The sequence below is a fragment of the Salmo salar genome, chromosome 21 (genome assembly GCF_965601325.2).
Source record: "Salmo salar chromosome 21, fSalSal1, whole genome shotgun sequence".
NCBI lineage: Eukaryota > Metazoa > Chordata > Actinopteri > Salmoniformes > Salmonidae > Salmo > Salmo salar.
In genome coordinates, this window is record NC_138311.1 from 7,072,643 (window position 1) to 7,086,956 (window position 14,314).

At 41.7% G+C, this 14,314-nt stretch overlaps 1 protein-coding gene across 2 annotated transcripts in view; it reads right to left on the reverse strand.

Moving 5' to 3' along the window:
- The window catches only part of LOC106581657 (melanophilin), a 155,655-nt gene that overhangs the window by 12,044 nt on the left and 129,297 nt on the right, over nt 1-14,314 (reverse strand). For both annotated transcript variants that reach the window (XM_014163857.3, XM_014163856.3), the window contains exons 9-11: nt 11,801-11,884; nt 9,648-9,932; nt 5,122-5,265 (exon numbers count right to left, since the gene is read on the reverse strand). In XM_014163857.3, coding sequence (XP_014019332.1) covers nt 5,122-5,265; nt 9,648-9,932; nt 11,801-11,884 — 513 coding nt within the window. The remainder of the gene's footprint in view (nt 1-5,121; nt 5,266-9,647; nt 9,933-11,800; nt 11,885-14,314) is intronic.

Sequence of the window (14,314 nt, forward strand, 5' to 3'; positions counted from 1 at the left end):
TAGTGTGGTCTACAGCTGACAATGAGATACTCTACCTCAGGCTAGCAAAACCTTGAGACGTCCTTAGATATCGTGCACCAGCTGTTGTTTACAAATATAGAGAGAACGCCATCCCTTGTCTTACCAGAGGCTGCTGTTCTATCCTGCCGATACAGTGTCTAACCCACCAGCGGTATGTTATTCATGTCGTCGTTCAGCCACGAACTCATGAAATATAAGATATTACAGTTTTTAATGTGCCCTGTTAGTAGGATATACGTGCTTGTAGTTTGTCCACTTTATTATCCTGCGATTGTACGTTGGCCAACAGTACCGATGACAAAGGCAGATTTAGCCACTCGTCACCGGATCATTACAAGGCACCCCGATCTCCTTCCGCGATATCTCCATCTCTTTCTCCTGCAAATGACGAGGATGAGGGCCTTGTCTGGTGTCTGGAGCAAATCCCTCTCGTCTGACTCATTAAAGAAACATTATTCGTCCAGTTCAAGGTGAGTAATCACTGTTCTGATGTCCATTAGCTCTTTTCAGTCATAAGAGACAGTATCAGCAACATTATGTACAAAATAAGTTACAAACAATGCGAAAAAAATTACAAAATAGCACGGTTGATTAAGAGCCCATAAAACGGCAGCCATCCCCTGCGGCGCCATCTTTCGACCATAAAGGCCTGATTCACACAGTCTCCTCTGAACAGTTGATGTTGAGATGTGTCTGTTACTTGAACTCTGTGAATAATTTATTTGGGCTGCTATTTCTGAGGCTGGTAACACAAATTAACTTATCCTCTGCAGCAGAGGTAACTCCGGGTCTTCCTTTCCTGTGGTGGTCCTTATGAGAGCCAGTTTCATCATAGCGCTTGATGGTTTTTGCAACTGCACGAAGAAACTTTCAAAGTTCTTGAAATGTTACGTATTGACTGACCTTCATGTCTTAAAGTAATGATGGCCTGTAATTTCTCTGCTTATTTGAGCTGTTCTTGCCATAGTATGGACTTAGTCCTATTTGGTAAAAGACCATCTTCTGTATACCACCCCTACCTTGTCACAACACAATTGATTGGCTCAAACACATTAAGAAAGAAAGACATTTCACATATTAATGTTTAACAAGGCAAACTTGTTAATTGAAATGCATTCCAGGTGACTACCTCATCAAGCTGGTTGACAGAATGCCAAGAGTGTGCAAAGCTGACATCAAGGCATATTGTAACTAACTATTGAAGAATCTCAAATATAAAATAGATTTTGATTTAACACTATTTTGGTTACTACGTAGTTTTGATAGTCTTCACTACTATTTTACAATGTAGAAAATAGTAAAAATAAAGAAAAACCTTTGAATCAGTAGGTGTGTCCATAGTTCTCACCGGTCTGTTTTTTTTTCTTGATAATTTGAAATCTCTGATTGCAGTGACTGACTACCCAAACCAGATGTAACTGGTTTCAAGTGGCCAAGAGACGCAATGTGATCCCCTACTTCTTACTAGTGGACGAACTGGGAATCAGAAAGGGGATATATTTACATCAATAAATAGGTAGAAACCTCCTCATATGTGACCGACCAGCTCAAATCGTTCTTATGTAGCAAAATTTGAAATTGTGTTTTTTACACTGTATAAAAGTAGAGACTCAGAGTGACAAAATGGTATATCATACACTACAGTTGAGGAACAATGGGAAAGTAATTCTGCTTTGATAGTGATAAACTTGTAAACTCACTTTGAGAAAATGGCCTTTGAATATTTTGGTACTACTACTGTTAAGCCCTTCTTTGTCTATACCCATTCAGCATTGTTCACACCCTCTTAAGTTTTAGACACACCCATCTCTTTAACCCTTTCACGGGTGAGTTCCAAATATCTCTAATGGTCACCCCAGCATGAGTTTTTTTATGCACGTGATATTAGAATGTTCTCTCCATTCCAGAATGTGATTGTTACACAACAGTACATTTAATCCACGCTGCCCTCAAACCAAGGCACGCAGCCTGTTTTTATTTATAGGCTGTTTTCAATGTGTCAATTTTTTATTATTTTCTAAACAAGTTTTTTATTTTCTAATAACAGTTTGAATTGAGGTTTGTTCCACCTCATTCATTATTATAAAAGTAGTCATTTTTACTTTTGCGGACCAATTCATTTTTTTGACATTTCTGACCCGGACAAAATTCCCCAATCACTTCCCAATTGTTTGTGCAGTTCAAGTCTGCAGACATTTGCTCATCTCCCGTCCTGCATACACGTGTTCACATTTTCCGTCTGTTGCCTGCATCGCAATCAAAGTTGTTTTCGTTACCAATTATAACTTTGGAAATGTGTGTGTTTCTATCAAAGTGCCTTATTACGTTATAATAGTTTCTGCATGTCGTGTTATGTCGTTTCTACTGTCGCATAATGTTTTTGTGTATATTCCTTGTAACCGCGGACACACGAGGTAACGTTACTCATTTCATAACCTTTAGGGTGCTATATTCAATCGTGCTTATGTAGTTAGCTACATTCTTCTATTAGCTCTGGAAAACAATGCTAATTGCGTCAGAGAAGTATTAGCATGTGTTGTATTTTGAAGCTACCCTGGCCTTATGACTCCCAAGTGGCACAGCGTCTCAGTGTTAGAGGCGTCACTACAGACACCCATGTTCAAATCCAGACTGCGTTTCTATCAAAGTAAGTGCCTTATTACGTTATAATAGTTTCTGTGTGTCATGTTATACCATTTCTACTGTAGCTCACTGTGTGTATGGAGCATAATATATTTGTGTATATTCCTTATAACCGCGGACTCGCGAGGAAATGTTAATCATTTCATAACCTTTATGGTGTTATATTCAATCGTGCTTATGTAGCTAGCTACATTCTTATATTAGCTCTGTAAAACAATGCTAGTTGCGTCAGAAGTATTGGCTTGTTGTATTTTGAAGCTACCCTGGAAAAATGTACAAATATCTTCTTATACCACTTGGTCGTTTTCTGAGTGCATTCCACAAAGCTGTTTATCATGTCCGCCTTATCCACTGCCCCCATTTTAAGGTTATAGTCAAGCACGCAGTCTGGTTTGATGTTTCTCTCTCCCGTCAGGTGGTCCACCTTCCCTGTGGGCGAAATGGTTGCTGTATGGACAGTGGAGAAGACATGGACGACTCATTTGTCATGGCACTTTACTGCCAGCTGTTGACATTTCTGATTTTGTATAACGGGTCATTTAGGATGGCAGTAGCGTTGTTGATGAAGTGCAGTCATAGCAGCAGAACTAGGAAGCAGTCTTGGCAAATAAGGGAGTTGCAAACATAGGATCTGTGCTCCAGTATTCTCTTAGGGAGTTCTTCTTTACTATCCCCATGAGAAGGACTGTCAAAATTGTTTGGTGATCAAGAATATGAACTGTTTGCAAGCTCACCAACAATGGGGTATTAAGCAACAATTACTAGCATATGCCTACTGGTCTTTTGGTATGTCAAAATATACAGAAATGTAGAATTTCATTTTTTATTTACTTGAAGTATTAAGCGTGCATTTGGAATTTGTTGTTAAAATGAATTATTACTGTGGCGAAGAAGCACCATAGACTTTCTCCAAACTCCCGCTGTCACTCCTGCTCTCTCCCTCCTGCGTTCGATGTTGCCGGTCTACTAACCACCGGGCCTGACAACCCACATTGCGCACATCTGGCAACCATCATTGCACACACCTGCTCCCCATCGTTAAGCAAACTTGGGCTTCATCACCACCCTTACTCTCCCTTCATATAGCCTTCAGTAAGCCTCAGTCATCAGGCAGTATTGATTTCTCTCACGTTCAGTAAGCATCTCATGTTTGTTATTTTGTATGGTTTCATTATTAAAATCACCTTCTGTCTGACACCCTGCGTATACGTTACACCCGCCAGTGGAAAGCGCTTTGTTCTCTTGTTGAAATGTTTGCTGTTGCTTTCACACGTTTAAATGCATACAGTATGTGGTAAATCTATATTTCATTTAACCTTACAATAATTGCTAGAATTTCATTATTCCATCCCTTACCGTTTATTGCAACATCTAGATGTTTCTGTTTGCTTGATACAGTACATTTTCAATTACCATTTCTTACCCTCTGATTGGGCGCGATGTTATTGTGCACATGAACATTCTCAAGACTCATGTTCTGATGATTTAATTCTACGCATGGTTTCCCTTGTTCATAATTCCCAGGTTATGTCGGAGTTGCCTGTGTCCTGTGTTTCGGTCATTCTGGTTGTACATAATATGAGCTTTTTTGGGGGGGCAGTGGTTAGCGCGTTGGGCCAGTAACCGAAAAGTTGGTGGATCGAATCCCAGAGCTAACAAGGTAAACATCTGTCGTTCTGCCCCTGAACAAGGCAGTTAACCACTGTTCATAGGCCGTCATTGAAAATAAGAATTTGTTCTTAACTGACTTGCCTAGTTAAATAAAGTTTAAATAAAAAAATACTTTCTGTAATTGCCAATGGGCCATCTGCTTATGGGCGCGTTCCCCTGCCCAGGTGTTGCTGATGCATGCCACAGCTTACAATGCCTGAAATTGTATTTTACATATCAGCTAACCACATATGTTATAGCAATCGTTCAGTCAATGACACAGTTGATGACATAGCTTGCAACCATTGGTTGATGCATGCAATGTCTGAGCAGGGGAATGCAACCGTTATGTAGGCTATCTGATTAAGGTCCTGTTAGACAGATTTGATTTGGTTTCTCAAGAGGAGGCTGTGCCGTCTTGACATTTACCTGTGTCCGTTCAGATAGGAAAGGGTTTTAAGCCTGATACAAGCTATTTCTTTCGGGCTATTGCCCGTGTGTATATTTCGTAAATGTACTTGTATATTTTGTATTATATGGAGCTTTCACCATTGGATCACCAAGACCTGTAAATACATCTACACTCTGAGCACGTCAACCTGCCTTGCCTTCTGCTGATTTCATGCATGGTTTCGAAATGGTTCACCCGATATGGATGAAAATATGCTCAAATTATAGCTGACAGTCTGCACTTTAACCTTGTAGTCAGTGTATAATTTCAAATCCAAAGTGCTTGAGTACAGAGCCAAACAAAAGAAAGTGTCACTGTCCAAATACTTTTGGACCTCACTGTAAATTGACCCCTACCTCGCTCACTGTGCTCTGTACTGTGGCAGCGGCCATCGCCACCTTGCCTTCCAGCTCAAACAGCTCTGTGGTGGTGGTGGGACGGTAGCGGGTCAGAGAACTGCCCACACGGAGGCTCCTGGAATGTCCTGTTGAAAAATAGGCCTACAGAGAAAGATTGGGACATTAAATGAATGACATAAAATGAATATAACCTTAGGCTACCCTAAGATCCACTTTAACACAAAGGCCTTACTATGTTCACTACCTAATTGTACTGGAATTAGTTGTTCGTAATTGCTATCTTTTAACATGCATTATGTACACAATTCTGCCAATGATTAACCAATCTGCATCTATGCAACATGTTCTGATACATCTGCACATCTATAGAGGACATTGACGGCCGAAACTTCTTGTTTTTAATAGTTGCGTATATATATAAAGTATCATGTTTTTAATTGTGAGAGTTGCTCATTTTCCTTCTCAGTGCTCATAGAATTTTATCACATAACACATTGGTTGAGTGCCTTTTACTCCTCTCTACATCAAAATCAAATCAAAGGTTTTTTGGTCGCGTAAACAGTTTAGCAGATGTTATAGCAGGTGCAGCAAAATGGTTATGTTACTAGCTCCTAACAATGCAGTAAAATGTCAAACAAGTACACAAATAATAAAAAAACAATGACAAGAAATCAAAAAATGTCAGAACGAATCCAATTAACAACCCAAATAGCACTAACAGTAATCTAATGCAATCTGTGCTTATATACACGGGATGAATTTACACAAGATATGCTAAGAATATGTACAGCAGTACATATCAATATAAATAAATATACGGTGTGTGTATAAACAGTGTAACTAAAATGCAATGTACGGAAGTAGAAATATTAGAATGAGCTGTCGATTCAAAGTATAAAACCCCATGGCAAAATGGATAAAATTGCAGGGAATTAGCTTCTGGACCACCCCGTTCAATAGAAAGTTAGAATGGGCACGGTGTCGAAGGCAGTGGATAGATCTAGGAGGATGAGAACAGAAGAGGCAATCAGCTTTGGCAGTGTGGGCCTCTGTAAGCCTCTTTGACACAGAACAGCAGTCCCTGTTGAGTGACCCGTCTTGAAGCCTGACTGGTTAGGGTCAAGAAGAGAGAGAGACAGTAGTTCTGAAAGATAGCAAGAGAGTTGGTCAGAGAAAGTGTTTTGGAAATAAGAACATACTGGTCTGTAGTTTTTGATATAAGGGGAGTCAAGTGTTAGTTTCTTGAGGTCGGGAATGACTTGGGCCATTTTGAAGTAAGAGGGGACGCAGCCAGTGGTCAGGGATGAGTTGATGAGGGAAGTGAGGAATGGGAGAAGGTCTCCAGATATGGTCTGGAGGAGGGGATGGGGTTGAGCGGGAAGTTGTCGGGCAGCCGGACCACACTAGTTGCAGGATTTCATCTCGAGAGAGGGGAGAAAGAGGTCAAGGCGTAGGGTAGTTCTGTGTGAGTGGGACCAGTAGACTCAATAGGATGAGTGAATGAGGAGCGGATGTCGTCAACCTTCTTTTCAAAGTGGTTGACAAATTCATCCGCAGATTGGGAAGAGGGATGGAGTGGAGGATTAAGGAGGGAGGAGAAGTGGAAAATAGTTTCCTAGGGTTAGAGGAAGAAGCTTGACATTTTGAGTGATAGAAAGTGGCTTTAGCATGAGATACAGAGGAAGAGAAGGGAGTAAAATCATCCTTTTACTCCCTTCTCTTCCTCTGTATCTGATGCTAAAGCCACTTTCTATCCAGGAAGATTAGTTTTCCTCCATTTTTGCTCAGCTGCCCACAGCCCTGTTCTGTATGCTCGCAATGACTCACTCAGCCACAGAGCAGGAGGGGAGGGCCGAGCCGGTCCGGGAGGAAAGGGGACAGTGCGAGTCATAGGATGCAGAAAGGGAAGAGAGTAGTGTTGAAGAGTTGAATCGGGAGACAGGAGGGGGGAGGATTTAGCAGAAGGGAGAGATGACAGAATAGAAGAGGAGAGAGTAGTCGGAGAGAGATAGCGAAGAAGAGGGTTGGAGGAGACAGAAAAGAAAACAAAATAGTGATCAGAGACCAGAACAGCCTCTAGTAAAGATGAAGTTAAGCATATTGCCTGCCTTGTGAGTGGGAGTGGACTGGGAAAGTGTGAGGTCAAAATAGGCAAGGAGGGGAAAGAAAGAGTTGGAAAGAAATTAATCAAAGGCAGACGTCGGGAGGTTGAATTTGCCCAGTACAAAGAGCTGTAAGCCATCGACAGGAAATTAGCTTATCAAGGTGTCAAGCTCATTGAGGAACTCTCTAAGGGCACCTGGCGGGCAACAGATAACAACAATGTTCATCTTGAGTGGACAATTGACAGTGACAGCATGGAATTCAAATGAGGAGATGGACAGGTGTGTGAGAGAGTAAAGAGAAGAATAGCCCTGTGCCACCACCACTATGAACAGATGCTCTTGGACTATGAGAGAAAACGTAGTCAGATGAAGAGAGAGCAGATGGAGTGGTGTTTGGGGTGATCCATGTCGCCGTCAGGGCCAAGAAGTCAAGGGACTGAAGAGTAACATAGCTGAGAAGAACTTGGCTTTCTTGACCGCAGACTGGCAGTTCCAAACGCTACCAGAGACCAAGAATACCACAAGGGTTGTGAGTGGAGGGTACACTAAATTAGAAGGGTTGCAAGGGGTGGGGAGCGTCTGTAAAGCCTACAGAGAGAGGCGCGAAAAGGTATAGAAAACACACACAGTTGCCAAAGCTACAAAAGAGCTAAATGAGATAATCAGAAAATAACTAGGTAAGATATTGAGAGAGTGGTGTGGAGCCTTCCTCGAACCACTCCGCAGAACAACTCGGCAGAACCGTCTTAGTTTTGGGACAAGACTGCCACTGACATGACTGCCGCCTACAGCTGCCACTGAGAAAACAGGGGACACTAATTGATAATTGCCTTACTGAGGTGAAGAGCACACCTCCCGGTACTAATTACTGATTGCCTAGGAGAGGAGAAACCACTCCACCTCCAATACAGCCACTGATTACCAAAACAACAACAATCACAAATTGCCCTTCCACTTAATCCTGATTGATGTGTCAACAATATCTGCAAGTTATGAGCAGTTCACACAGCAAGTAGGCTACTGGAAAGACACAGCACTTAAAATAGATGGCCCTAGCTAGCAAATAGACAAAGACAACAGCAGATAAGCAAAATGTTTGTCCAAATCATTCCTGGAGGTATTAGGAGTCCTCTAGCTATAAAATGACTACCACTATAGTCTTCTAAGGTAACTTCTAAGGTAACACATGCTTTGTAAGTTCAGTAATGAGCATCTTCAGTATCTGAACACAAAATGTCCACCATTCTGGCTTCACATCTTGAATGAACAGATGTGGCTGCCCTAAAACATTGAATGGTTTTAACTTCAGGTGTTGCATGGTTTGTGCTTTCTATTAGATGGCTTCACATCTTAAGGTTTGTTCACCCATGAGTCTTTACAACTTAACGAATAGATACATTGTGTGTGCACACAAATATCTGTTCTAAAAAGTGGGTTTTAACTTGGTGTTTTGTGACATTAGGTGTTAAATTACATGTTCGAATAAACACCTTATCACACTTTAATATCATTTATGGTCAGGTGATAATAACGAGTTTCAATAAAGAAATGTCCAAAATACCCACAACTTTCGCTTGTTTGAAGAGAGCATGTTGAAAAACCCACAACTTTTTTTGTTTGTTCAAGAGAACATGATTGAAATCTGTATTGAAACAGTTTTGAATTTGCAGCAGTGACCACTTAAAGAAAAGATGTTCCCTGTTCTGCCAACAAATCTGTTAGAAACGAGCTGTTTGAAAAGGAACATGTAAACAGGGATGCTCAGCAACTTAAATAATGGCTGAGCATGCACTTCAGTGAAGTGGCTGAAAAAGCTCTTCTCCAGCCAATGATATCCAGTGAAAAAGGGTAGAATAGATCGCTAAAAGACTTCAGGATTAAAAGTGAAGGCAAACCCTACACTGCAAAAATAGTATATATTGATTCAACGTACAACTATAAGGCAACCAACTGCAATAGAATTGTGAGTTCTCAACAAAATATCACAAAAAAATGTAAACATTGCAGCTGGTTGCCTTACAATTGTACGTTGAATTTCTGCCAGTAAGTTTATATATCCATAACACAGTGCAGGTGTGACGCGTTTTCTAGAATAGGCATGTTCGTTTACAATATGTGTGTGCGCATGTTTGTAATGTTGTGCATATGAGTATTAGTGATGAATTGTTTTGTAAACTTACATGCAAATCTTCCATTGACTCAAATATCTCAGGTCAGGATTCAGTGCATTGGAGGTGTGTAATAGGATGAAATTGAGGTGGTTCGGTGAAATACTATGATGAGTAACCTTGCTTGAGACCTAAAGACTTGCGTTAGCTCCTTGAGCTATTGCCTTAGCTTTAGCTCGACGGGCTAACAATCTTGTGGCCCACAGATGACTGAGGTCAAACACAGTTGTTCACCCTTGCGTTTCTCTACCTGTACTTCAGAGGGCTCCTGGAGTTCATCGATGGGTGGGCTGATCATGATGCCCGGTCTGGAGGAGGGTCTGGAGAGGGACCCGGAAGGGCTCACGTCCCCCCTAAGGCGCCTCCTCCTCCCTGGGCTCTCTTTGGGGGATGGGGGCCTCTTGGGTTCATCCTCCTCTGAGGACAGACCCTTGTCACTGATGTTGCCTGTCAGCTGGTCTAGCTTCTGCCTCAGCTGCAGCTCCTCCAGGTCCACCTCCTCCCACTGGAGCAGGGGAGAAGTACAGGATTGGCCCTAGGAAAACACAGAACGGGGAGAAATGACAGTCATCACTTAGAAATATGGTTATTTTGTTTGTTTAATTTCATTACACAATGGCATAATGTTTATTATGTTATGAAGAAAAAAAAGCATTTATGACCCTCTTTATTATTGGATCTGAGGACCTATCTCCGTCTGTTAGTACGTTCGTCACACGTGATATCTCAGACAGCACTGACCAATTTTGACGGCACTTGGGTAAAGGATGCGTCTGGCCATAGAGATCCGGCATTTACAAAATTACACTGATTGGCCAGATGGTGGCGCTATAACAAGCGATTGAAAATGCTAACTTTGAAAGGTCATGCCTCTCACCCGTTTGACCTAAAGTCGTGAAATTCGGTACGTAGGTCCCTCTCCTGCCAGAACAGCTTCAATGCGCCTTTGAATTAAATTTATTTGGGGATAGATTTTGGGATAGATTCTTGGCATAGATTGTACAAGTGGACCTAAACCATGCCAGGAAAATGCACCCCACACCATAACATATACTTTGTATCCCTCATTTACTCAAGTGTTTTTATTTTATTTTGGCAGTTACTGGTATGCCTACAGTCGGAAAGGCAACAGTTTGGGCAGCATCCGTGCCAAATATACAGCTTGTTGCGTTGTGGCCATAGAAGGCTTTTGGAACCTCTTACACCCGCAATGTGACTGTTAAACTCATGGGTACACTAGCAATGGCTGCCAGTCCTGACTTGAATGCGAACTGTCATCTATGGATTATATTTCCATGTTTTTTGCCTTTAGCTTTTTTTTTCTCTCAAAACAAAGTCCTTGGGCGCTGCATCATTCGTGGGGCACGACATGGTTTTACTGTTGCCTTGTTTGAAGATGTATTACTTGCTAAACCAGTCAAAAACGCATCTATATATTTCTGTTTAGAGTTGAGCATGGCAAATAATTCAATAATAGAAATTGAAGCAGAGACACAAAATTAATTAAATGTAATCCAGTCTGACAGAGCAATGGACTACACAAACTTACTGTATGAACCCCCTTTATTAATACAATAAAATCCTGCTTTTAAAGCTGAAGACACTATTACCATAACAACAGTACAAACTAAAAGTCTTAAATAAATCCTAGCAAATATTTTTGCCTTTTCTTCAGTCAAGGAAAATTCAATTTATCAGAGGGTTGCTGAACAGATAAAGACAACTACTGTAATAACTACATAAACATAGGCCTACTGCAGATTTATAATTTTACAAACAATTCTTGACAGATGTTTATAGGGATGAATAATATTCTGTAGTTGTGTAACCAGAAGCCAACATTTTTCAAATGTCCAAATGCTTTCTTGACTTTGTATGGGAGTTGCTTTACAGATGCTTTGCAGATCCTGCTTTCACAAAAATGTTTACTGAAAGATAATTAATGTAATAGCGCAATAGCCACAAAAAGGCAAAGCATGATTCGTTAATGTCGAGCTGATTAGTTTTGGAAGCAGAAAAGAATGAGCAATCAAGCTCGAAGCCTGCCTTGTTTATAGTGAAGTGTTTTAAATTTAACGTAATACACATTTTCAAAGGTCTGCTGGTTTTCCCCTGGCACCTGACGGCTTGGACATGAGGTCTCGGAAGTGTCGATGCAAAAATGATCTCAGACTTGCGTGACAAATCATTAATCATGAGATTTTAGTGTGTATGGCTTCTCTTCTCTCATTAACAAAGGGTTAGAGTGAAAACCTGCTTTCAGGTATAACATTTATGAGACAAAAGAGCTTTTGAGCATACAAATAATAGTGAAAAACATAGAGCTTTACAACAGACGGGTGTAGAGAGCACTGTCCCAAACATTCTGTTCTTTGTACAGTCTCTAGGGGTAAAGCCCTTTACCTGGTCATAGGGGGATGTCACTTTCTGCTCCAGACGGTTCAGTAGTTTCTCAATGACCGACATGCGTCTGTTCAGCTCAGTTATCTACAGCAGAGAGAGACACACACAGAGACAAGGAAAGGGAGGAAAGGAGAGACAAAACACCCATTTTTTTATTTATTTATTTTACTAGGAAAGTCAGTTAAGAACAAATTCTTATTTTCAATGACGGCCTAGGAACAGTAGGTTAACTGCCTTGTTCAAGGGCAGAACGACAGATTTGTACCTTGTCAGCTCGGGGATTCAAACTTGCAACCTTTGGGTTACTAGTCCAACGCTCTAACCACTAGGCTACGCTGCCGCACATTGTCACTTGTATGGTATGTGTTGAAGAGTAAAAATCTTCACTGTGTATAAAATGAAAGCAAACTTCAGCCATGAGTTTTGGGTCATTCCAAACATGCTGAGCTTGAGCTTAATGCACCAATCCAGTTGTGAACAAGGGAACAGAGACTATTGTCTCAAATACCAGTAATCTTGAATCTATGATACTAGAACATACAGCACCCCTTGACTTATTCCACATTTTGTTGTGTTACAGCCTGAATTAAAAATTGATTACATTTAGATTTTGTGTCACTGGCCTACACACAATACCCCATAATGTCAAAGTAGAATTATGTTCTTTGAAATTTGTACAAATTAATAGAAATTGAAAAGCTGACATGTCTTGAGTCAATGAGTATTCAACCCCTTTTGTACGGCAAGCCTAAATAAGTTCAGGAATAAAAATGTGCTTTACAAATCACATAAGTTGCATTGAAGCACTCTGTGGGCAATAATAATGTTAAAAAATAATGTGTAATGACTACCTACCTCATCTCTGTACGCAATGCATACAATTATATGTTAGGTCCCTCAGTCAAGCAGTGAATTTCATACACAGATTCAACCACAAAGACCAGGGAGGTTTTCCAATGGCTCGCAAAGAAGGGCAGCTATTGAGAGAATGCCAAGAGTGTGCAAAGCTGTCTTAAAAGCAAAGAGTGGCTACTTTGAATAATCGGAAATATATTTGGATTTTAACAGTTTGTGTTATTTCATAGTTTTGATGTCTTCACTATTATTATACAATGTAGAAAATAGTAAATAACTTTGACTGGTACTGTGTGTGTATATATACTGCTCAAAAAAATAAAGGGAACACTTAAACAACACATCCTAGATCTGAATGAAATAAATAATCTTATTAAATACTTTTATGTGCTGACAACAAAATCACACAAAAATAATCAATGGAAATCCAATTTATCAACCCATGGAGGTCTGGATTTGGAGTCACACTCAAAATTAAATTGGAAAACCACACTACAGGCTGATCCAACTTTGATGTAATGTCCTTAAAACAAGTCAAAATGAGGCTCAGTAGTGCCTGGGCATGCTCCTGATGAGGTGGCGGATGGTCTCCTGAGGGATCTCCTCCCAGACCTGGACTAAAGCATCCGCCAACTCCTTGACAGTCTGTGGTGCAACGTGGCGTTGGTGGATGGAGCGAGACATGATGTCCCAGATGTGCTCAATTGGATTCAGGTCTGGGGAACGGGCGGGCCAGTCCATAGCATCAATGCCTTCCTCTTGCAGGAACTGCTGACACACTCCAGCCACATGAGGTCTAGCATTGTCTTGCATTAGGAGGAACCCAGGGCCAACCGCACCAGCATATGGTCTCACAAGGGGTCTGAGGATCTCATCTCGGTACCTAATGGCAGTCAGGCTACCTCTGGCGAGCACATGGAGGGCTGTGCGGCCCCCCAAAGAAATGCCACCCCACACCATGACTGACCCACCGCCAAACCGGTCATGCTGGAGGATGTTGCAGGCAGCAGAACGTTCTCCACGGCGTCTCCAGACTCTGTCACGTGCTCAGTGTGAACCTGCTTTCATCTGTGAAGAGCACAGGGCGCCAGTGGCGAATTTGCCAATCTTGGTGTTCTCTGGCAAATGCCAAACGTCCTGCACGGTGTTGGGCTGTAAGCACAACCCCCACCTGTGGACGTCGGGCCCTCATACCACCCTCATGGAGTCTGTTTCTGACCGTTTGAGCAGACACATGGACATTTGTGGCCTGCTGGAGGTCATTTTGCAGGGCTCTGGCAGTGCTTCTCCTGCTCCTCCTTGCACAAAGGCGGAGGTAGCGGTCCTGTTGCTGGGTTGTTGCCCTCCTACGGCCTCCTCCACGTCTCCTGATGTACTGGCCTGTCTCCTGGTAACGCCTCCATGCTCTGGACACTACGCTGACAGACACAGCAAACCTTCTTGCCACAGCTCGCATTGATGTGCCATCCTGGATAAGCTGCACTACCTGAGCCACTTGTGTAGGTTGTAGACTCCGTCTCATGCTACCACTAGAGTGAAAGCACCGCCAGCATTCAAAAGTGACCAAAACATGAAGCATAGGAATTCTATTCCATTTGCACAACAGCATGTGAAATGTATTGTCAATCAGTGTTGCTTCCTAAGTGGACAGTTTGATTT